Here is a 22,827-nt window from a genome sequence, read left to right as displayed (position 1 = left end):
CAGTGACTGTAAGCAGCAGGTGAATTAACCCCGATTTCCTTTTTAAGCAAGTCTTCTGCACGTCCTGCCTTGTTACTTCCACTGCCATCGCCACCGCCCCACAGGAGCACAGCAGTTAGCAGATGTGGGCCGAGGACTCCCCGGCCCCCAGCAGCCTGCCAGCCACAACGCCACAATGCCCTCTTCATCAGCCGCGTGAGGCAGAACAATTCTTCACCCACTTCAACCAGACAACAGAGGACAAAAGGATGCAGAATCCGGCTGACCTCTCCAGTCAATAGCACGCTGGCAAAAAAACGCAAACAATGCTGCTTTTTCTACTAAATTATCTTTTTGCTTTGGAAAACATTGTTATTTCCACTAAAAAAAAAATGTAACTCCACGGGATGAGCATCTGGCCAGTGGGTAAGGCACCCGGAGCCCACGTCAGAGAGCCTGGGTTTGCATCCCAGCTCCACTTCCAGTCCAGCTTCCTGCTAACTGCACACCCTGGGAGGCAGCGGGAGTTCCAGGCTCCTGACTTTATCCTGGCCCAGGCCTAGCTGCTGCAGGCATTTGATGAGCAAACCAGCAGATGGGCGATCTGTACATGGGTCTTCCTTTTCAAAGAAAAACAAATTTTAAAAAATTTAACGTTGGGGCCAGCGCTGTGGTGCAGTGGGCTAAAGCCCTGACCTGAAGCGCCGACATCCCATATGGGCACCGGTTCTAGTCCCGGCTGCTCCTCCTCCAATCCAGCTCCCTGCTAATGGCCTGGGAAAAGCAGCAGATATGGCCCAAGTGCTTGGGCCCCTGCCACTCATGTGGGAGACCTGGATGAAGCTTCTGGCTCCTGGCTTCGGATAGGCACAGCTCCGGCCATTGTGGTCATTTGGCAAGGGAACCAGCAGATGGAAGATCCATCTCTCTGTTTCTTTAACTGTCTTTCAAATAAATAAATACATCTTTTATAAAAAAAAAAAAAAAAAAACTATAGACAAATATTTACAGGAAAAAAATCTAGAAAGATATATACAAAATGTTAATATTAATGGTCTTAAGCAGTACTTTAGGTTACTTTAAATACTATTTATTTGAAAGGCAGACAGACACAGAGAGAGATCTTCCATCTACTGGTTCACTCCCCAAATGCTTGCAATAGCCAGGGCTGGACCAGGCCGAAGCCAGACTGTAACCCAGGCCTCCCAGCTGAGTGGCAGGGACCCAACCATCCCAGCTGCCTGCTGCCTGCCACGGTGCACGTTAGCAGGAAGACAGCATCGGAGGCAGAGCCAGGACTTGAACCCAGGCCCTCTGCGATGAGATGCAGCCATGCCAACCACTGTGCCAGCTGCCCCCGCCCAGCCAGTTCCATCTACTCTCTCATACAGGAAGCGTATTTTCCTTTGCTAAAGAGGGGGCAGGGGAGACCTGGAGAAGCCCCTCCTGAGTGTGTTCTGTGGGACCAGGAGCCATAAGGTGCTCCAGGTAGAGACCGCGGTCGGGTTGGTTGGGTAAACACGGACTTTACCCGTGTGCAATTACTCAGTACAATAAAAGTTCTGGTAAGTCCTGCAGCAGTGAAACCTGTTTACAGCATCTGCCCAGCGCTGACCATCACCAGACCCTTCCCCCAGGCAGCAACTTGGCGCCCTTAGGGAAACGCAGCTGACCATCCAAGGAGGAAGTGACCCTGCCGCCAGGACTTGCCGTGCAGGCACACACATCCAGGGAGGAGTTTCCGGCAGCAGGCAGCGTGGCACCGCGGGTTAGGCCTGCTTCGAGTCCTGGCCGCTCCACTTCCAGTCCAGCTCCCTGTTAGTGTGTCGGAAGGCAGGGGGTGGTGTCCTAAGTACCTGGGTCTCCACCACCCACGTGGGAGACCAGGCTGGAGTTTCTAGATCCTGGCTTCGGCCTGGTCCAGCCCTGGCTGCTGTGGGCATCTGGGGAGGGATCCAGGGATTGATTTATTCGAAAGGGCGGGAGGAGAGAGATCTATCTGCTGGTTCACTCCCCAAATGGCCGCACTGGCCAGGGCTGGGCCAGGCCAAAGCCAGGAACCAGGACGTCCTTCCAGATCTCCCACGTGGGTGCAGGGCACTAGCACTTGGATCATCCTCCACTACTTCCCCACCCAAAAATGCCCTCGGTGGAGCAGGAGAGCAGGGGAGGCCGGGGACAAATGTCTCGGCTTGCAGCAGAGGGGCCTGGAGAGCACAGGCAGGTAAACTGAGGCAGGATGGAGCAGAGGTCAGCGCAGGCCCGGTTCTGCTGAGCTGGAGACCTTCCCTCCTGAGTCTTCCTGCCGCGCCCCCGGGTCCTCTGCCTGCCCCAGGTGTGGCACCTGCAGCGGGGACCCAGGCTGCTCTGACGGGAGGCCCCCAGGCGGCTCCGTTGGTTCAAGGCGGAGCTCAGTGCGCGTCTTCCTCCAGGAAGCTGTTTCAGTTCGAGTAACCTGCAGAACCCCCGCACCTGCAGGAGGCACTCCCAGCGCACCCCCACCCGCCCAGCACCAGAACCCCGCACCTGCAGGAGGCACTCCCAGCGCACCCCATCCGCCCAGCACGGGTCAGCGATTCCGCAGTGAGGCGGGAAGAGCCGGCAGGAGGGTGTGGAGCAGGGCCGGTGGCTCTGGAAGATTCCAGCAGCACTCCCCCGCTCCACGTGGAAGGGAGGTGGAAAAGCGGGAGCCACGCGGCTGAGCCAGGGACAGGAAGACGGGGGGTGGGGGGTGCCCATCGTGGTCCCTGGAAGGAGACGGCCAAGAAGCACCCTGGCGCTGGAGGTGGGGAGAGGCAGGGCGGGGGGGGGGGGGCGTGTGTGCCTGCCGGGAGCCTCACTGATGAGCCCTGTGTGGAGGGTGGTGGTCAGATGCACTTCATGTTTTTATCCAGGATTTAAAACTGCTATTTAGGGGCTGGTTCCCCCGGCACCAGCTGCCCTCTGTCCCCAGGGCTGAAAGCCAGCGAGCAGGGGCTCCCACGGCCTAGGCTGAGGGGACACAGCAGCCTTCGGGCCCCGCTCTCCTCCTCCGCCAGGGCTCAGACCTGGGGGTGTGGCCCCCGCACACCACCCCCAAGCCCTCCAGCGCCTTCCCTGAGAAGATGCCAGCACAGGCTCCCCCGGCAGACCCCAAAACCAGGGCTTGCCTGGGTCAGTACGGGCCCTGGGCAGCCACCTCTGCGGTCTCTGCAGCCGACAGCTCTGTCCACACTGTGCCTTCCTGAAGAGCGTGCCCTTCCCCGTCCTCACTGAGCTCCGTGATCCAGACGGACGGGGGAATGCCTCAGCCACACACCGCAGGCTCCGCCCCATCCTCTGCCCCCTCCCCCCACTCCCAGGACCCCGACAACAGCCCAAGATCCACTCCCCATGAGACAACAGAACGCAACAAAGATACAATCTGTCCGGACACTTTTGCCACTGCCTTCCTCTTTTAAAGTAGGGCTAAAAATAACAATAATAAACTGAAGACCTTTTAAATATAGAATACTTCTGGGGGAAAATGGTGTTAACAGACGTTACCAGTTGAATAAGCAAACACATGTCACGGTCGCTGGCACGAGTGACCACTCTCAAACCACGTTCCATCAGGAAAACGTGAGTGCTGCGGTCCTCGATGCAGCCAGCAGGGTCCATCTGCACTGGCCGCTGCCACCGTGGAGGCTGGGGACGGAGGGAGGCCGGGCAGCGGGCACCAAGGCACAGCCAGCCGGCGGCCACAGCTCACAACAGTGCAGCAGGCCCTGTGCAAAGGACGAGACAGGCAGCGGGGACTCCAAGCACAAAGACGAGGAAAAGGGTGGCCGGGGCCTTCACCGTGTCTATGTGAGGAACTACTGCACTGCATCCCGTAAGAACCTGCAGAAAATAAAATAAGCTATGGGCCAGTGCTGTGGGTAGCGGGTAAAGCTGAGACCTGCATCCCACGTGGGCGCCAGTTCGAGTCCCAACTGCTCCACTTCGTATCCAGCTCTCTGCAAAAGGCTTAGGAAAGCAGAGAAGATGGCCCAAGAGCTTGGGCCCCTGCACCCACGTGGGAGACCCAGAAGAAGCTCCGGGCTTCAAATCAGCCCTGCTCTGGCTGTGTGGCCATGGGGAGTGAGCCAGAGGATGGAAGACCTCACACTTGCGCCCTCTTTCTCCGTAACTCTTCCTTTCAAATAAACTTTAAAAGTACATCTTTTTAAAAGAATATCAGATTTCACACAGAAAGGATTCATGGCAATATTCACTTTGTATTGAAGGCTTTGGATGTTTAAAGATGAATATTAGCTGTGCTCGGCCAAGCAAGACAGTCTCATTAGCGTGACATGGGCTTTCTCAACCCCATCCAAATGAGGATGTCACCCACGCACACCAAGCAGGCGGCCAAGGACACCTCCACCAACCAGCTACCTCAGGGCGTGGTGATCCAGTTCGCCACCAGGAACCAGCCTGGTTAGCACCTGCAGAGCTCAAGACGCGGAACACGGCCGGTGTAAGCCGCAGCCTGCAGTGCCAGCACCCACACCGGGGCGCTGCTCCCAGTTCCTGCTGCTCTGACTCCGATCCAGCTCCCTGCGGATGCACCTGGGACGGCAGCAGATGACTGCCAAGTTCTTGGACCCTGCACCCACGTGGGAGACTCGGGTAGTGCTCCTGGCTTCAGCCTGGACCAGCCCCAGCTGTTGCAGCATTTAGGGAGTGAAGCAATGGACAGAAGGTCTCTCTCCCTACCAGTCTACTTTTCAAATAAATCAATATATATTGGGGGGGGGGGGCGGCAGTGCTATGGCGTGGTGGGCTAAGGTTCCATCTGCAGTGCCGACATCCCATATGGGCACCGGTTCGTGTCCCAGCTGCTCCTCTTCTGATCCAGCTGTTTTGGGCTGGGAAAGCAGTGGAAGATGGCCCAAGGGCTTGGGCCCCTGCACCTGCGTGGGAGACCTGGAGGAAGCTCCTGGCTCCTGGCTTTGGATAGGCCCAGCTGTGGCCACTGCACCCACTTGGGGAGTGAACCAGCAAATGGGAGATCTGTCTCTCCCCTTCTCTGTCTATAACTCTACCTCTCAAATAAACAAACAAATTAAAAAAAAAAAAAACTGAAAATGGCTGTGGCCCACCTGCTGGACCCCCCAGTGTTCCCATAATTTCAGCCCAGAGTGAACAGGACCTGTGGAGAAAATTAATTCCAATCAGTGTGTTTTGCTACTTATTAACCACTCTGACAAACGTCTGAAATGCATGGAGAAAAAAAGATAAGGGGTTATCCAGGCATTTTCATTATTTCTGTCATGTTTCTACTAATTCCATAAGTAACAGGAAGCTGGCATCCAGTAGTCAGGGTTTTTGGTTTTGTTTTTTTGGAGAGGATGAGAGAGAGGGAGCGACAGAGACCAACTCTGCTGGTTCACTCCCCCAAATGGCCACACAGCCAGGACTGGGTGGGGCTGAAGTCGGGAGCCAGGAACTCAACCCAGGTCTCCCCTCTGGGGGACAAGACTCCAGCTACTTGACCCATCACCTGCTGCCTCCCAGGTCTCCACGGGCAGGAAGCTGAGAGCGGGGAACCAGAGCCAGGGAGAGAACTCAGGTGCTCCTACATGAGGTCCGGGCGTCTTAACCGCTCGGCCACACCCCCGGCCCATCAAGGTATTCTAAAGGTAAACATAATCTGCTTGATCCCCCCAGTCCTTAACAACCCAGTTCCTCACTGCCCACTGTGAACCCAGGAGGCTCAGCCCCTCGCTCAGAGCTGGGGCAGAGAGGCCACTGGACGATGACAGGCTGGGAGGGAGCACCAGCCGCAGGGGCAGCTGGGTGGGGCCGTGTCCGGCTGCCCCAGCAAGAGGTCCCCAGCGAGCAGAGGCTCCGGCGTTGTGCCGGCTCGTGAGCATCACAGCCCGTTTCTGGACCGCGCTGGGGCCCCACACTCACAGGGGCCCAGGCTAGATTTAGCAGTTAACATCCTGAACTCCGGAACAGTTTAAGGAGCCCACACTTTCCTCGAGTTATGTGGCTGACCCTATCTGCGTTCATCGTCAACTGCAGCTGCAAGAAGCCAACACTAAACTCGACTGCCTTCGGCAGGTCACGTGGGATGACCCACCCCCCACAGAGCTGCCGGGGCAGGGGCAGGTGCAGGGAGACGCCCGCAGCCCACAGAGGCAGCGTCCTGCTAATCCACCTGGGAAGGCAGCAGATGACGGCCCTGCCACCCACACGGGAGACCCACATGGAGCTCCCGGCTCCCAGCTTCAGCCTGGACCAGCTCTGAACCCTGCGGCTATTTGGGGCGTGAACCAACAGATGGAGGGGCTCTCTCTGTCTCTACCCTCTCTGGCACTCTGTCTTTCCAAATAAATAAATCCTTATTTAAAAAAAAAAAAAAAAAAGCTACTCTGGGGCAGCAGTTAACAGCACTCAGCTGTCGGCTGGGACGCACACGTCCCGTCAGGTGCCAGGGTCTGAGTTCTGGGCTCCACTCTCAACTCCAGCTGCCTGCTAATGTGCATTCCGGGAGACAGCAGCGACCGCTCCAGTACCGGGTCCCTGCCGCTCACATGGGAGACTGGGCTGGGTTCCCAGCTCCTGGCTTCGGTTTGGTCCACCCCGGCCCTTGTGGGTATCTGAGGAGTAAACCAGCAGACGGGAGTTCTCTGATTCTCTCCACCTCCCAAATAAATAAAAATTTTAGAGAGACTCTAAAAAATATTAGGAACAAATCAGTGTTTTGTTTTGTTTTTTTTTTTTTTTTTGATTCTTTCACTCAACAATCAACACCAGGAGTCTTTTATGCCCCAGGCTTTCTCCCCACCAACGACCCGTCAGCCAATCAATCCTGCCACGGGCGCCAGCTCCATGTCCTCTGCTTCGGACCAGGAGACAGTGTCCGACCCCAGAGGTTGAGGGGCTCAGTCCCCAAGCCTGCCCCACCCCCAGATGCCAGTCCTGCCCCTGGTCGTTTAACCTGTGCTCCGACCCACCAGCCATCAGTCCACCCCCACCTCCCTCCCGCTCCTGAGCAGCTCTGGCTCATCACACGGCACCCAAAGAGCCGCCCTGGGCGAGGTGCAGGGAGGGGGCAGGGAGCTGCCGCGCCCTGGCCAGCGGCCACCCCGGGGACTGCCACCCACTCAGCTGACCAGGCATTCCCCAAGCCGCATCCTTTTGGGGTTTCATGGAGGCTTCAGACAGAGGATAGCATTGACCACTGGTGATCAACTAACCCTTCAGTCCCTCCCCCTGCCCCAGAGAGTGGGGAGGGGGCTCAGAGTCCTCACCCTGGCGCCCTGCCCCATCCTGAAGCTGCCCAGTCACCTCCCGGGCACACCAGACACGTATGGCTCGGAAGATTCCAAGGAATTCAGGAGCAGCCTGCCAGAGAGCGGGACAAGGGCCAAACCCGATCTCACGGCATCACAGCCCCTGGAGACGACCTCCAACCCCAAAACATCAACCTCTCCAGGTGGCCTTGGGAATAGAGGACGATGAAATATAAGAGAAACTATCTAAGGACGAGAAAGAACTCAGAATAAACACCCTCTGGGCTTTCGGTGGGTACTAAACACACACAACACTCGTCTCCACGGAGTTTTAAAACGCACTTGGATCTGGAGAAGTGCTCCTAAGGGTTTCATGCAGTGACTGAAGACTGGGTAAATAAATAGTCAGTCAAGGAACAGAACCAGAGAACCAGGCAGAACAATCTGCTTTCTAACCGAACGCACTCTGTAGTCCATCGTCAGCACAAAAAACGTTAATAAACTTTCTAAACTAGCCGTAGCTTTAAGAACCGCAGGGCTTCTTCCAGCCCCTTTCAACGCTGCCCCTGGAACTCAGAGGTTGGCTCTGCCTGCGACTGGGCCAGGGTGGGGTTAGACTGGGCCAGGTCCCCACCCGAGGGTGCGGCCACAGCTCAGGCTCAGGTGGGGACCGGCAGTCAGTCGAGGGTCTGCGGGGCACGGGCAGGAAGTGCTCCCGGCCTGTCTCCGAGTTGGAGCAGAAGCGGCCACCAGGCTGGGTGCAGCACAGGCACAAAGCAGGGTAAGAGCGAGGTCGGGGAAGAGCAGCTGGGTGACCGGCAGGTGCCCGCACTGCCAAGTCCAAACCCAGGCTGAACGACCACGGCACCGGCTGGGCTGCAGGTCCCGGCGGGAGGGTGAAGGCCAGCTGGGAGCCAGCGACGTGACTCAGCAGGTAAAGCCACTGCCTGTGACACCGGCATCCGTATCAAAGCTCTGGCTCAAGTCCCCGTTGTCCCCTGCTTCCGATTCAGCTTCCACTAATGCTCCTGGGAAGGCGGCAGATGGCAGTCCCAGTAATTGGGCCCCTGGCACCCATGTGGGAGACCAGATGCAGTTCCTGGCTCGTCTGGGGAGTGAACCAGCAGATGAAGATCTTTCCCTCTGTCTCTGTCGCTTTTTCAAATAAATCTTTAGAAAAAAGAGAGACAGAGACAGAGACTGGTGTTGTTTGGGTTTCCCACATGGGTGCAGGCGCCCAAACACACGGGTCACCATCCATGCTTTCCCAGGCACATCAGCAGTGCGCAGGACTGGAAGTGGAGAAGAAAGGACTCAAACCGGCAGGCCCACAGACAGCGGCCTAACCTGCTGCACCACCATCACACCAGCCTCGAAGGCTGCTGTGGTTTTGTTTTGCTAAAAAAAAAAAAAAGAATGGATGTCAGGAAAGGTGATCTTCCGCCCTAAAGAACCAGCGAAAGTTCAGATCAAGGTCGACCTGCAAAGCAGCAGACTCTTATTATTGGAGAATCAGGCAGCTCGAAACAGATGGCTGAGCGATTAACATTCATGCGTGACCAAAAAGGTGATGGAGAAAACCGCAGCTCCCCCGAAGGCCCACCTCCGCACCTCCCACGGGCCCTGCATGGAAGGAAGGACTTTCAGATGTGTTCTGCAGGTTTCTAAGACGTTCCAGACTCAGCTGAATCTCTGCCGAGAACCTTTAAAAATAAAAATGCCTTGGCAACGGATCGTGTGAGGATTTTTGATCTAAATAATCGCATCCTAAAGCTAAATGAGCAAAAATATGCCTAAATTCGGGGATGACCGAATGCAGAATTCTACCTCCCAGGCGGTGGCAGGCCAGGGCACGGGAACTCCTGGTCAGGGCCCTTCCTCGGGCATCACAGGCCACGTCCACGGGGCTCTTTAAACAATGCAGCAACGTGACCCTGCACTGGTCACTGCCACCAACCCTGGACCCGTGGTCCTGAAGCCCTACTCAATCTGAGTTTTCCAGCAAATGGACATTTTTAGCTTCATTTATGAAGTCGCAAGAGTCCTCCTTGGTTTGGTTGTACCAAACCAAGACCCAGCAACACCTCGCTGCAATGACCTAAAACCTCGGCCAGCAGCGGAGCCCGCAGCCATGGCCTCCCCGGGGTTTCCAGCAGGACCAGGGAAGACTTTGCTCCAAACCCTCCGTTCTCCTGTGGCAGGAAGCAGTGGACAGGACTAACCCGCGTTCCTCACTGCATTTATCTTCATGTGAGAGGCAGAGAGAGAAAGCGAGTCTCCCACCTGCTGGTTTATGCCCCAAATGCCTGGGACAGCAGAAGCTCGGCGAGGCAAAAGCCAGGAGAGCTGGGAACTCAATCCAGTTTCTCCCGTGAGTGGCAGGGACCCCACAACGTGTGCATTCGCAGAAACCTGGTGTCGGGAGCCGGAGCCAGGAATCGAACCCAGGCACTCTAAAATAGGACAGGGGAACCTTAAACCCTAGGCCAAATGCCTGTCCTAGATTCCACTGGAAATACTCGGACTTGGTTTAATATGTTTAATCGAGTCGTGAAGCTACTTTTATGGAATCATGGCATTTTCTAGTTTCAATGTAAAAATAATGTATTTCATAAAAATTTCACTTAGGTCATCGTCTTCAGTAACCAAAACTGAAATAGCACTTCTCTTCTTGGCTTAAAAATCAAACAGTACCAGAAAGCATACGTGTGTGAGCTCCTAAATCTACCTTCGGAAAAAAGAACTCCTTTGAAACTGCTTGGTTTTATGCTTTTTCTCCCAAAGAAATATGCGGCTTGGGGGGGTAGTGATACCACTTGCAACTCCCAAACCACGTTCCCACGCTAGCCTCCTGCCGTGCTCCTGGGAGGCAGTGGGGAATGGCCCAAGTGCAAGGGTTCCTGCCACCCCTGTGGGAGACCTGGATGGAGCTCCTGGCTCCTGGCTTTGGCCTGGCCCAGCCCCAGCTGTCGTGACCCTTTTTGGGGAGTGAACCAGTGGATGGAAGAACTCTCCCTGCCTCTCCCACTCTGCCACCACGCCTTTCAAATACAAATATTTTAAGGGGCCGGTGCTGTGGCAGAGCAGGTTAAAGCCCTGACCTGCAGAACCGGCATCCCACATGGGCACTGGTTCGAGTCCTGGCTGCTCCACTTCCAATCCGGCTCCCTGCTAATGCACCTGGGAAAGCAGCGGAGGATGGCCCAAGTGCTTGGGCCCCTGCACCTGTGTGGGAGACCTGGAAGAAGCTCCTTCAAATCGGCTCAGCTCCGGTCTTTATGGCCACCTGGGGAGTGAACCAGCGGATGGAAGATCCCTCGCTTCTGGCTCTACCTCTCTCTGTAACTCTTTCAAATAAAATAAAATCTTAGGAAAAAAAGAATTCATGTAGGCAAAGGACGAACTGGGAGATTTCAGCTTAAAGAGCGCTTCACCTGGAATGCACTCAGAATCAGTAACCCTTTCTTATTTCTCTGGCAACTCCAGATCTTCTCTGTGACATCAGCGTCATTCACCCTTAGCTCCCAGGACACTTGTCCGAGGGTCGCACTGCAGCCCACAGAGGACGCTGTTCCTAAAGGCAGCTTCTGGAAAACAAGGCAACACATGAAGGAAAGCACTTCCCCAACAGCATTCCAGGGTCCTTTTCTCCCGGCCTCGGCGCGGCGCTCACACGGCGTCCCCCCGCTGCCGTCAGCAGCACAGGTCCTGGAAGGAGCCCCTGCGGGCCCAGCGGCATTCACCTGGCAGGTGAGCGAGCACCTGAAGCCACGCTGGCTCCTCCCTGGGAGGGGCCGGGGACAGGACTTCTGGAGGGCAGCTGTGTCTGGGAGACTCTGGACCAACGGGAACACGCCGCGCTGTTTCGAACTCACAGCTGTTTATGTTCTGGTTTGGGGCGACAGATGCGCTGGTGTGCACGACGCAAAGAACACAGGGGCTCCTGGCGGCAAACCTAAGGACACCCAGAGGAATCGGGCAGAGGCGGCGCCTGCTCAGGGGCAGCAGCACGGTTCGCGCCGAATTCTGAAGCAACCTCGCTGCGAAGGCCACTGATGCCGAGCCCCACGAGGATTTAAACTACGGAGAAGTAGATCAATAAAAATGGATTTGCTTAAAACACACACACACACCCGTGCTGAAGTACGGCCGTCACCCTTCTTTCAATCACGTAACAAACGCTGCGTGCCCAACTGCACGCGCTGACCGGCGCCCTCGCCAACAGAGCGCGTTTGCTCCTGGGGCAGACGTGCTGCCGCGACACCACCACGAGTGAGCCAGCGCACGGAGGGCGAGTCAGGACGGCAGCCGTGGAGAGCAGAGGAAGTGACCCACGCACGGCGCGTTCCGAGCGACTGGGACAGAAATGAAATCTCACACAGCGCAGTGAGGACAAGGCTCCCGAGAAGTCTGTGTGCAAAGGGACCAACGACAGTATCATTAACGACAGTGAGTATTAACGACAGTGAGTATTATCAATGACAGTGAGTATTAACGACAGTATTGACAGTGAGTACTGTGAGCGATGCTGAGTATCATTAACGACAGTATCACGAACGACAGTGAGTATTAACGACAGTGTTATCAATGACAGTGAGTATTAACGACAGTACTGACAGTGAGCACTGTGAACGACTGTGCGTATTACTAACAGGGTTTGGGAATGCATCACCTGACAGCATTTATTTCTAAGGGGTGCTCCTACAAGCCTCCTACCTCCTCCACGTCAGCTCCCCACTTCCGGGCATTTGCCAACCCGGGTCCCTGCAGAGGGCAGAGCCGCCTGCAGACACGGGCCTGGGGCGAGCCACGCCGCCTGCCTCATATTTCTGTTTTCTGGGTTCTTTTTTGTTTGCTTGCGAACTGCAGCTAATAAGGTGAACTCAGGAAACAGCCAGCAGCCAAAGGCAAACTTTCGCTAACCCAGCGGCTCACACGGGTGTGCATCCTGCGGCCGCTACTGGAGCAGGAACAGCCAACAGTTCCCTCGTGCGGACCGCGATGAAAACACGCTCGGGCACGGGCTGAATGACCATCTCTTTTAAAACGAGTCCTGAAACGGCGTCCCCACAAACTGCGTATATACAAATAAAAATGCACCTGCAGTATTTCACAACGAACTTGTTTTGTTACCATTTCATGCAATACTGAGTCATTTTCTGATTTGGAGGTCGGCAGAAAAAAAAAAAAAAAAAAAGGAAACCGACGAACCGGTGCTGAAGGTTTTTTATTGGGAAATGCGAGGAGCCATAACTGCACCGAGGACAGCCCGGAGGCGGCGGGCAGCCGCGCACGGACGTCAGCTGGCCGTCACCAGGGGCGCCCGGCAGCCCAGGCCGCTGCACCGCGAGCCGCTGGGCGAGGCGGGAACCCGAGCGCCGGCTTCTCGCCCGCAACGTGATCACCGAGCACACGAGTGTCCAATCCACGCCCCCGGCTTCCAGACGCGTGGGCTTCCCCCGAGAGAAGCAGAACTCTGACCTCCCCCCTCCCCCGGGTCTATTAGGGGACCTCCACCCCGTGTCCGCCAAGAACTGCCAAGTTCTCGGTAACTTTCTGAGACCCAGTGGAGCGCGGCCGGGACCCTCGGCCACCAAGACCCGCATCGCAGCCACCACAGCACGCAGCGCGCACCTCCCTGCGGGTGCGGGAGCGGGCGTGGGGCCAGGCTCGCACGCGCCCCGCCCGCCGCACAGGTGGGAACCACACGCCCCCCCCCCCCCATCGCCAGGAGCAGAGCAGGGGGCTTCAAGGTCTCGCTGCTCGGGAAAACGCCCCGGTCACTCTCACGCCCACCAGTCCTGCTCCCCATCCCTGCTTTCTGACGGGAAGCCCCCGAGCGGAGTCAGGCTCGCTGCGGGTAGGCCGTCGGGACCCGCGGGGAAGCGAACATCCGCAATGCGTAAGCTGCTCCGGGCGAGACCGCTCCGTCCCCGGGCGCGCGGGCCGCTGCCCAAGGGCTACGGACATCCAGGTTCAGGAACACACAGAGCCACCCATCCGCCGAGACAGGCTAACTGCCGCCTAAGCGTGAGACGACCCCGGACCCTCGAGGCGCAGGCATCCGAGGGGCCCCCCGCGCCGCCGCCGGGAAACCCGCAGCGGCCGGGGACGTCGGCTCTCCCGGCGCGAGCGCGGCCGCAGCCCTCGCCCGGCTCTCACCTGGGGGTGCGAAGGTGCGAGGCGAGCAAGGAGCGTCCGTCTCCCAGCGCCAGGAGCTCGCCGGCGTGTCCGAGACCCCCGGAGCGGGCGTCCGCGGCGGGTCCCGGGAGGACGCGGGGGAGTGGGCTCTTATGTAAGCCCCCGCAAGCCGGGCGTGCACCCCCGCACCCGCAGCCGCCCACGCGCCACCCCCGCCCCCGGGCGTGCAGCGAGGCGGCCTGGACCCCCGCGGCCCCCAGGCGGGGCTGCACCGGGGGCGGCCAAGGCCCAGCAGCCCCGCCCGGGACCGAGGCCCGGCGCCGGGGGGACGCGCGCCCGCTCGCCCGCAGCTCCTTACCTCGCGAGGCCCAGACGCCGCCGCCGCACAGCAGCCCGGCCAGCAGCAGCCGGGCGGCCGGGGCCAGCGCGGGCGCAGGGCGGCGGCGCAGCATCGCTCGGGCTCCCGGCGCCGCGGCCGGCCCGACCCGGGAGCGGCAGGGAGGCGCACGGGGACGCTGCGCGGGGCTCTGGCAGCTCGGCGAGCACCGGGGTCCAGGCAGGAGCCGCCGCCGCCGCCGTGACGCTGGGGCCGCGCGCTCGGCCGCGGGCGCCTCCTCCGCTCGCAGCAGCGCCTCGCTGGAGGCTGCGGCGGCGGCTAAGATGGCGGCGCCGCTCTCTCTCGGGTCCGGCGAGGGTACCCGGCCGGGGGCGGGGTGGCGACGGGAGGGGCGGGGAGGGGAGCGACGCCGGGCTCGCGCGCGGGCGGGGGCGGAGCGCGCGTCCGCGGGGATGCGCGCGCGCGGGGGTTGGCTCCCGGCGGCGGGGAGGCGCCCGGGACCGCACCCCCGGCTCCGGCCACGGCCCCCGGGCGCCGGCTCCTCGTCCCCCCACGCGCGCGCCACCGCCAACGTCAAGGACTTGACCTTCCCAGCCCCCACCCCACGGAGCGCAGACGCCGGCGGGAGGCGACCCCCGGGGGGCCGTCGCGCCCCCAGCACCTGATCCTTTGGGCGAGTCGCGTCGCCCCCAGAGCCCCGATGTCCTCTTGGGCCGAGTCGGGGCTGCGGGAGCGAGCTTGGGGTCGGAGCAGAAGCTGCACCTGCCGGCCCCAGCCTCTGCTCGCCGCGCGGGGTGTGGGGAGGCGCCTGTCCTCGGGAGTCCGTCCTGGAGACTTCGACTGTGGCCTCTCGGAGCCGGCTTGGTCTGCGCGACCTTAGTGGGATGCCCAAGTCCCCCAGAGATGCAGAGGCCCGTCCGAGTGGACGAGGGTCCTGCGAATCCCACAGGGGTCTCTGCGGTTCTCCCCTCTTCCTTGAGTCGGGGCCCCCACCTTGTCTCAGCTGGAGCCGGAGGCAAACCCACACCAGGACAGCCGTGCACACCCCGTGTGCCAGGCGCTGCGACCCCAAGACAGCATCGTGGGCTCCACTGTGCAGATGGGGAAACCAAGTCAGAAAGGAGAAAGGGCCTCTCCACCGGGGAGACCACCCTCAAGAGACCCCCCCCTCGGGACAGATGGTCCCATGAGGAGCCACCAGCTGTATTCAAGCCTGTGCCGAAGGTGAGCCGGTGCTGTGACCCAGCCGATAAAGCTGCTGCCTATGCAGCCGGCATCCTGTATGGGTGCCAGTTCGAGTCCTGGCAGCTCCATTTCCCATCCAGCTCTAAGCAGCGGAAGGTGAGCCAGGTGCTTGGGCCCTGAAGCTCCTGGCTCCTGGCATCAGCCCTGGCCAGCCCTGGCTGTTGCTACCATCTGAGGAGTGAACCGGCAGAGGGAGGACCTTTCTCTGTCTCTCTCTAAACTTCCAATAAATAAAAGGAACCCCCAGTGGAACCAAGGGCCAGGTTCTCCAAGGGGGTCCTGCTGCTGGTGGGGCTGCGGGAGGAGCCCACAGTGATGCCTGGAGGGGTCTGGACTTGATCCCATTAAGGGAGCTGAGCAACCTTTAATGGAAAATGCCCCTGTGCTGTGTCACCCCAGGCACTGAGGCCTGCAGAGCCCACCCCGATGGTGCCGCCCTCCCCCCACCTCGATGAGGAAGGACCCTCCCAAGGCCACGCCCCACTCACCACTGCTTCCAGCCACGGGTTTGAGTCACCACCGCCTCCCAGGCCGCCTGTCCCTCCCTGGCTCACGAAGTAGCTCCCTGCTGCCAGCCCATGAGGTCCCAGCGCTCTGCCGCTCCCCACCAGCTGGCCCAGGGCTCGGTCGGCCTCTGTCTTCACTCGGAATCCTTTCTGCCCAGGGCCGCCTCACCTAGCACATCCTCCGGACCCCTGCCTTCAAACCCAGGCTGTCTCCCCCAGGAAGTCCTCCTGACAGGTCTGACCAGACAATCCAAGCTTTGTAATCTGCTGCCCCGTGGGGCCAATTCCCTAATCCATTTGTGTCTTTTTCTCCTCCCTACTGTGTTCTAACAGGAAGGACCCAGATGGTACAGTCAGATGGGACTGGACTGGACTTCTGGCTCCGACTACTAAAAATGACCTTGGACGGAGTTAGAGAACTGAGTTTTCACCTGTGAAATGGAATAAAAACCCCTGTTATACAACATCTCCAAAACTGGGTCCGCTCACCCGACCGAGCCAGTCACCAGGGGCCCTGGGAGGGGCCTGGGTCTCCACACCCACTGCCTAGAGTCGAGCGATTAAATGAGATGATGCAATTAAAGTGCCCCCTAGAGCCTGGCATGCCACATGTCCAAATAACACAAAACCAATCAAGCGGCACGAGATCATCTCTCTCTTCCCTGGGGCGGGTGCAGCTAAGCTGGGACTGAGTTTGTACTGGGTACTGGTAAGTGCTCAGTGATGAACTGAAGGAACTGTTGGGCAAGGGGTTTTTATTGTTACTGCTCAGCTCACACCTCAGAGGCTAAGAACCGTATCCGGAAGCTTCCCCAGGCACCTTTGCGATTTACAAAACATTAAACCAGAAAGGCAGAGTCTCAGAGCCGCACTTGGAATCAGGAGGCTGATGCCGAGAGGGAAAATGTAATGAACTGAGCTCTGTTAAAAACACAAACAAAAGCTCTCCAGTGCCTGAAGTCCCGATCCCTCTATCTTCTCACCCTTGCTGTGCCTCAAAGAAACAAAGAGATGAAAAAGGCCCGGAGACAGGTGGGGCGGCCAGACGGCTGGGGAGCTCCGTGCCACCTGCACGGCTGAGGCTTCGCCCACCTGAGAGCCCGCGCACCTGCCGAGCTCGGCCGGAGCGCGGTGGAAGCAAAGGACGCTGATCAATTTCATTTCTGCTTCGCCGGACGATGGCCCTGGCCATGTTGGCACTTATCAAAGGTCTCCTTTGTGATGGATTAATTCGTCCTCAAAGTGGCCCTGGGGTGGGGATCCATCAGGACTTAGGTTATGGTTGGCTGCGGGGCAGGGGCTTGCCCCGGCTGAGCCAGCCACTGGCTCAGAGCAGGGCGGCAGCGTCCAGAGCCCAGGAGCAGTGGCAGTGAGCATCCCCCAGGGTCCTTTGCAGGGAACATAGACTTGAGGGTAGGGGGACGGCTTAGTTAGCTGGCCAGGGAAGACCTGAACTTCCGGAGGCCGTGTGAGCCCAGCAAGGGGCAGAGGCGGGAGGATGTGAGATCATCCCAGGAGCTGCGCCTTCTGAGAGCCCCCGGCCGAAGCTTTGCACCCACACGTGACGCAGCCTTTGTGCCTCCAGCCCCCTCTGCTGAGGCTTCTCTCATCCTCCCTGGCTCACGGAGGAGACAAATGTCAAATCTGCTTGCGCGCGTTGCTAGAAAGTAGGACTCCTGGGCTCAGCTTCATGCCTGTGTGAGCCCAAAATGGTGCCTCTGCCCATCTGTGAAAATACCCCACAGACACCAAAAAAAGCCCTGCTCGGGCTCCCACAGCTTGGAGCCAGCCTGCAGTACCCGTCAGAAGGCAGGACTGCAAGCCGTGGGAGGCAGCGCCCACCGAGCTGCAGGTCCTCACCCAGGTCCACGGTGGCCGGGAAGATGAAGTGCTCACGAGTGGCGGGGCCTGCCAGTGTGTCCTGAGGGCTTTGCACAGCAGACACGAGGCAGGAAAGCAACCGTCCCAGCTGATGTCCCGATGACAGGCTGATCACAGACCCCTAAAGGCACCATAACCGTGGCCCCCAGGACCAACTCCCCCCTTCCCCTGCCGCTTAGCAGGTGGGAGGTGTGGCCCCGTCTCTGCCTTCTGGTGGCCTGGCTGGTCCATTACTGTTAGAAGGGATAATTAACGGGAGGCAAGACCAGTGCTCAGGAGCAAGGACGCTAGTTGGACAGACCTGGGTTCAAGTCCATTTCTACCCATTTCCTTCCTGTGAAGCCTCCACTTAATCTCGCTCTCCAGTTACGTAAGTCATGCAAGGCTTCAACTTCGTCTAGAAAGCAAGGAGTTGGGAAAACCCCAGCTCCACCCCTACGTCCTCCTCCCCTCTCGGGTTAGCCTTCCGCCTGTGTTTGGCTTGTCTTCCCAAATCCAAGCCAATGCTCCACGCACTGTTCTTGTCCTCCTGTTAAATCCCACGGCCGCTTTGCCACTTAGTGGGACACGGGGCCCCCCGCCGCACACAGGCATGGGTTTCCTGCCGTCTCCCAGCTGCATGGTAATCCTATGTGGCCACGCTGCCGTGGCTTCCACCAGTCCCTGTTGGGGGTGTTTCCCTCCAGTCATTTGTTGTGCGAGAGCTCCGTGGTGAACGTCTGTGTGTGCGTGGCCATCTGTGCCATGTCCTGCCTCTGCGGCCTCTGGGGAGGTCCTGGGCCTCTCGATCTCAGCATGTCCATCTGAAGAATGGGCACGAGGCAGTGGAGCCAATGGCCACGGAACAGAAGTAGGGGCCATCCCTAGAAGCCAGTGTCAGCAGGCGTCTGCCGTGACGGTGATGCCCTGTTGTTCCCAGCCCGGAGCGCTAAGCTGTCTTGGCGGGTGGCAAGAGGCCATTCCCACGGAGTCCAGGGCACTGGGCTGGGACCTTCTGGCACTTTCTATGACTCTCCGTTTGGAAGAGAACTAAGGATTCCCACGCCAGCGAACATTTCCAGGAAAGCAAAACCCTTCCCTCCCACGGAAGCCAGGCCCCTCCCCTGTGCACCCCAAAGCTGGGATGAGGACTGGGGCTTCCTACATAGATCCCTTCCCACTGCAAAACCAACGGCACCGCCCAGCACGCTCCCTTGCCTGCTCTGGGGAGGCACAAGGACCGCTTGCCTGTGTGTGGGGCGCGGGGGCGGCTGCCTCCTTCTGCAGTGTGCCACGCAGCGCACGTGTGCTCCCCACTGTGAGGACACGCGCCCGAACCCAACAGGGCAGAAAGGAGGCAAAGGCCAGGGCCGAAGCGGGCACAGCGCCCCAGCCCTGCAGGGGAGAAGCCGCCTATGAGCACAGTGGGTGGAAATGACACCAACCTCGGAGGAGTCGGGACCCCTAGGTCCTCCCGGGGGCTCGCCAGACCTCCCGCACTGCAGCCAGACTGCGGGTTAAAGGGGTTAATGGAATAAAAGAGGAAAGTCTTACACGGTTCTGATGCAGCCAGGCCGGGTTCCAGTTACTAGCCGAAAAGAGCAGGCAGCCTAGTTCCCGTGAGCCGCAGTCTCCTCCCCTGTAAGACAGTAATCATAAAAACCGCTTTCGATGGCAGTGCGGGAAACGCGAGAGCGTGCAGTGTGGGGCAAGCACAGCACAGGTGCTCGCTCACCTGGTGCCGACTGCCCTCGCCCGGCCGGCGGGGACACGCGGGAGCGTGTGTGGGAGGTGTGAAGAGGCGCCGATGGTGACAGTTTTCTCACGGCACCGGAGGGGGCGCGTGGGGCTTGGGTTCTCCCTCTATCAAAGGGTGTCTGTGTGCTTTGGGCTCACGGTCATCTCTCAAGAAGAGGTTTCTTCATCCCCATCTAACTGATGGCAAGCAGGAGTTGGAGGGGGGTGGGCTGAGCAACTCCACAAGACCCTCAGGCCTGGGGGCGGGCATTTGGCACAGCAGTAAAGTCGCCACTTGGGATGCCTGCATCCCATATCACAGTACCGAGTTCAAGTCCCGCCTCTGCTTCTGAGCCAGCTTCCTGCTAATGTGCAACCTGGGAGGCAGCAGGGGATGCCCAAGTGCCTGGGTCCCTGCCACCCACGTGGGAGACCAAGATGAAGCTCCTGGCTCCTGCCTTCAGCCTGGCCCAACCCTGGCTGTTGTAATCATTTAGAGAGTGAACCAACGGATGGAGATCCATCTCTCTCTCTCTCTCTCTCTCTCTCTCTCTCTCTCTCTCCCCCCCCTCTTTCTTTTTCTTTCTTTCTCTCTGTCTCCCTCTCGTTCTCTCTCTCTGCCTTTCAAATAAAAGTAGACAAACTGTAAAAGAGGAAAGACCACTCAGCTTGGAGTAGCAAAGCCAGCTCTTACATGAGGCTTCTCTGGTTTTTTGTGTTTGCTTTTTCCTCCATCTCGAAGCCTCCTGAGCCAGCAAACCCCAAGATAATTCCTGAGCCAGACTGCAGAGCTTCTGCCCCCCAAGAGTGCTCGGGGACCCCTCCTGGTTCTCCTCCCTCATCTGCGTAGCAGGGATTAATCAGCCCCCAGAGATGGAGAAGTCGCAAGCATAGCTCACACTTGGCATGCTGTAGACCGACTTCTTGCTGGTGGCAGGCCCGTGCCATGAGCACAGTTATCACCTTCCTTTCCAGACAAGGACGCGGGGGCTCCGAGAGGTTAAGCGATCTGGCCAAAGCCACACAGCCAAGTGGCAAAGCTGCGATTCAAACTCGGATCTGTCAGCTCTAAAGCTGAGGCTTTCGCGCACGACGTTGGTGAGAGTTTCTTCGAGGCCAGGAAAAGCCGGAGAGGCACTGAGGCAGGCTTTGCGGGCACCTGCCCTTCCCCACCCCCACCCCACCACCTCCACCTCCAATGCTGGGGGCGAGGATTGAGCCAGAAGACAGGCGGGTCATCCTGACCTCCCGGGCCAGGTCAGGCTCCCACACAAAGTGCACACTCGGCCTCCACTCCTGAACAGAGCTCTTTCCAGGCCCCCAAGCCGCGCCGCTGCCGCTGCCCAGCTCTGCGGCCTCCGCGTGCTACATCCTCGTGCTCAGAGTTGGGGGACAACGAAGACTTGCACCTCACGGGATCACGCGTGCCCCAGCCCTGGACATGCCTGGGAAGCGCTCAGCTCTTGGTCTGGACCTGAGAGCTCAAGAAATGCAGTTGCCATTCTGGCTGGGACCACAGGGCCCCCGACAGGCGTGGGGTGGGGAAGGGGTGCTGACCCTCCTCTTCTCTCCACCTGGCCAAATCCTGCTGCCTCCCCCACCCACCATGGTCCTACCCAGGTTGACCTCTGGGGGAAGTCAGAGGAAGGGACCTCATAGTGGAGAGAGCCACCTCTACTCCAGTTCCTTTGTGTGCGGCCAGCCAAGGGGGCAGCAGGGAGGGAGGGCGATAGGCAATAGCCACCATGGTACCCTCCCCCATCCTCTGGGCCCCGCTGCTGGCCTCATTGAAGTCGAGTGCAGGGACTTTGATCGTTGGAGCCCATTGATTTAGGGATGCAAATGAGAAGCTGCTGTCCAAGGAAGAGCCCCCCACCCCACCCTGCACAGAGGGCCCGGAATTCTCACTGTGTCTCCCAGCCAGGGAGGAGGCCCAGAGAGGCCTGGGAAAGGCAGGGAGGCAAATCACAGGAGGGCACCAGAGCCAGCCAGGCGCTCGCCCTCTGCCCAGGCCGTGGGAGGCAGGGATGACCCAGTGGCCAGGAGGGGAGTCCCACTCGCACCCTACCCCCCAGACCCCCACTCCCCGGGCAGCACTGGCACAGCTGGGAGCCGGGACGGCTGGGAAAGCAGAGCCTGAGGCTAGAAGCTCCGTTTGCCCTCGGTTGCTTGTCCTTGGTTGGCTGTAGAAGGAGGCAGAAGGGGAGGCCCAGGGGGGTGGCAGAGGGGACACAAAGAGGGGGGCTGGGGAGGCTTTCCCAGGCCCAGCGCAGAGCAGGGAGGCTGCCTGCCGAGACTAAAGCTCGTGCCAATCCCAGGCCTGAGCAGGGCACCCTCCAGCCACAGGAGGCGACCGTGGGTGGGGCAGTCTCCAGGCAGCCCGAAGAGGACCAGAGACGAGGGACGGGGGCCACCGTGTACTCAGCACTGGCCATCTGCCCAGAGCTGACGGCCCCTATGGAATGGAGGGGAGGTGGCAGTGCAGCGCAGCCCAGGGTCCCAGCCACCCCCGCCCCGGGTGTGAGTTAGAGGACCAGCTCCCAAGCCCTGTGCGGTGCAGTCCGCCTGCCCGCATTGCCAAGTGCCCGGGGCCCCCACCAGGGCGCCACGGCGCCAGGATTTGTGTGAGGATCTGGACCCTCCCTCCTGCAGGAGCTGGTGGCTCTTCTGTGCCCCACGGCCGGACCCGGGTGCCTGGCTCTGGACAGGATACAACCAGGGTGCCCCTAGCCACCCCCGTCCCGGGGCTGCACCACGGCTCTGCTCTGAGCTCGTGGCGGCAAGACAGATGCTCATGCTTTCTTCTTTGCTAATTTGAAAAGGAGCAGCAGTGAGCTCAGGGGTGGGCTCAGGGGGTGGGGATGGGGCTCTGCATCCAAGTCCAGGCGCTGCGTGCGTTGGCTCTTTATTCCCGTGTGTATTAATTGCAGGTTTGGGTTCTTGTGGCAATTAACACAATTACGGGCTCTCTGTCTCATCCAGCAGGCCACAGCCACGGGCTTTTGGCCAAGGATGAAGGGGGTGCCCCTGTTCGTGATTAAGGTATACCCCCACAATATTTAGGTGTTGAAGACCTGACCCCCAGCACCTTCTCCGGAGTCGGAGGTCATCCAGCTACGATGAGGTCATTGGGGGCCCTAACCCAGTGTGACAGAAGGTGTTCGGACAGACATGGGGACGGGAGGCCACGTGAGGGGAGCTGGCCATCAAAAGCCAAGGCGAGAGGCCTGGGACCCCACCCTGGAAACACCATGGTCCCTGACTTCCAGCCTCCTGAGCTGCGGGACCAGGACTTCCTGCTGTTTGGGCCCCAGCCCGTGGGACTTTGCCATGGCAGCCACAGCAGGCGACAGAGCCAGCTCTGCGCCCAGCAGAGTCCACCAGGTGGGACAAGGAAGGCTGGGGTGGGGGGGAGGGGCACCGGCTCTGCTGCCTGGGTGGAAGCTGCTAGAACCGCGGCTCTCGGGCTGCCCCCGCCCACGCCCACGCCGCCCCCCCGGGTCTGTCCGTCACTGCCACCTCTGTTCTCCGGGCTCCCGTTTCTGTCTCCTCTGCAGTCACCTGGCTCTGCCAACCCTGGGCCATCTCTCCCTCTCCCTTTGGCGTCCTGAGGCCAGTACCAGAGGGCCGCCTACCTTGTAAGGTAAACACGCTGCAGGTTATTTTCCAGGTTAAACCAATTAGGAGTTCAGGCATCTGGAGAGGACTTTACAGCTTATAAGATTCTTATCGGGGGCGGGTATGTCTGCCAGGAGGCAGTGAAGTCACCGATCGG

The 22,827-nt window shown here is 59.4% G+C and overlaps 1 protein-coding gene across 1 annotated transcript in view; it reads right to left on the bottom strand.

Annotated features, from left to right (window-relative positions):
- CLSTN1 (calsyntenin 1) overlaps positions 1-16,647 on the bottom strand; it is a 65,923-nt gene extending 49,276 nt beyond the window's left edge. Inside the window, exons 1-2 of the mRNA XM_051858098.3 lie at positions 16,564-16,647; positions 13,726-14,371 (exon numbers count right to left, since the gene is read on the bottom strand). Coding sequence (XP_051714058.2) covers positions 13,726-14,371; positions 16,564-16,647 — 730 coding nt within the window. The remainder of the gene's footprint in view (positions 1-13,725; positions 14,372-16,563) is intronic.
- Positions 16,648-22,827: the final 6,180 nt, after the last annotated feature.

The sequence above is a fragment of the Oryctolagus cuniculus genome, chromosome 7, assembly GCF_051225735.1.
Source record: "Oryctolagus cuniculus isolate XC-2025 breed Fujian yellow rabbit chromosome 7, ASM5122573v1, whole genome shotgun sequence".
NCBI classification, from domain to species: domain Eukaryota; kingdom Metazoa; phylum Chordata; class Mammalia; order Lagomorpha; family Leporidae; genus Oryctolagus; species Oryctolagus cuniculus.
The sequence above is the reverse complement of the archived record's forward strand: the minus strand, read 5'-3'. Positions and strand labels throughout refer to the sequence as shown.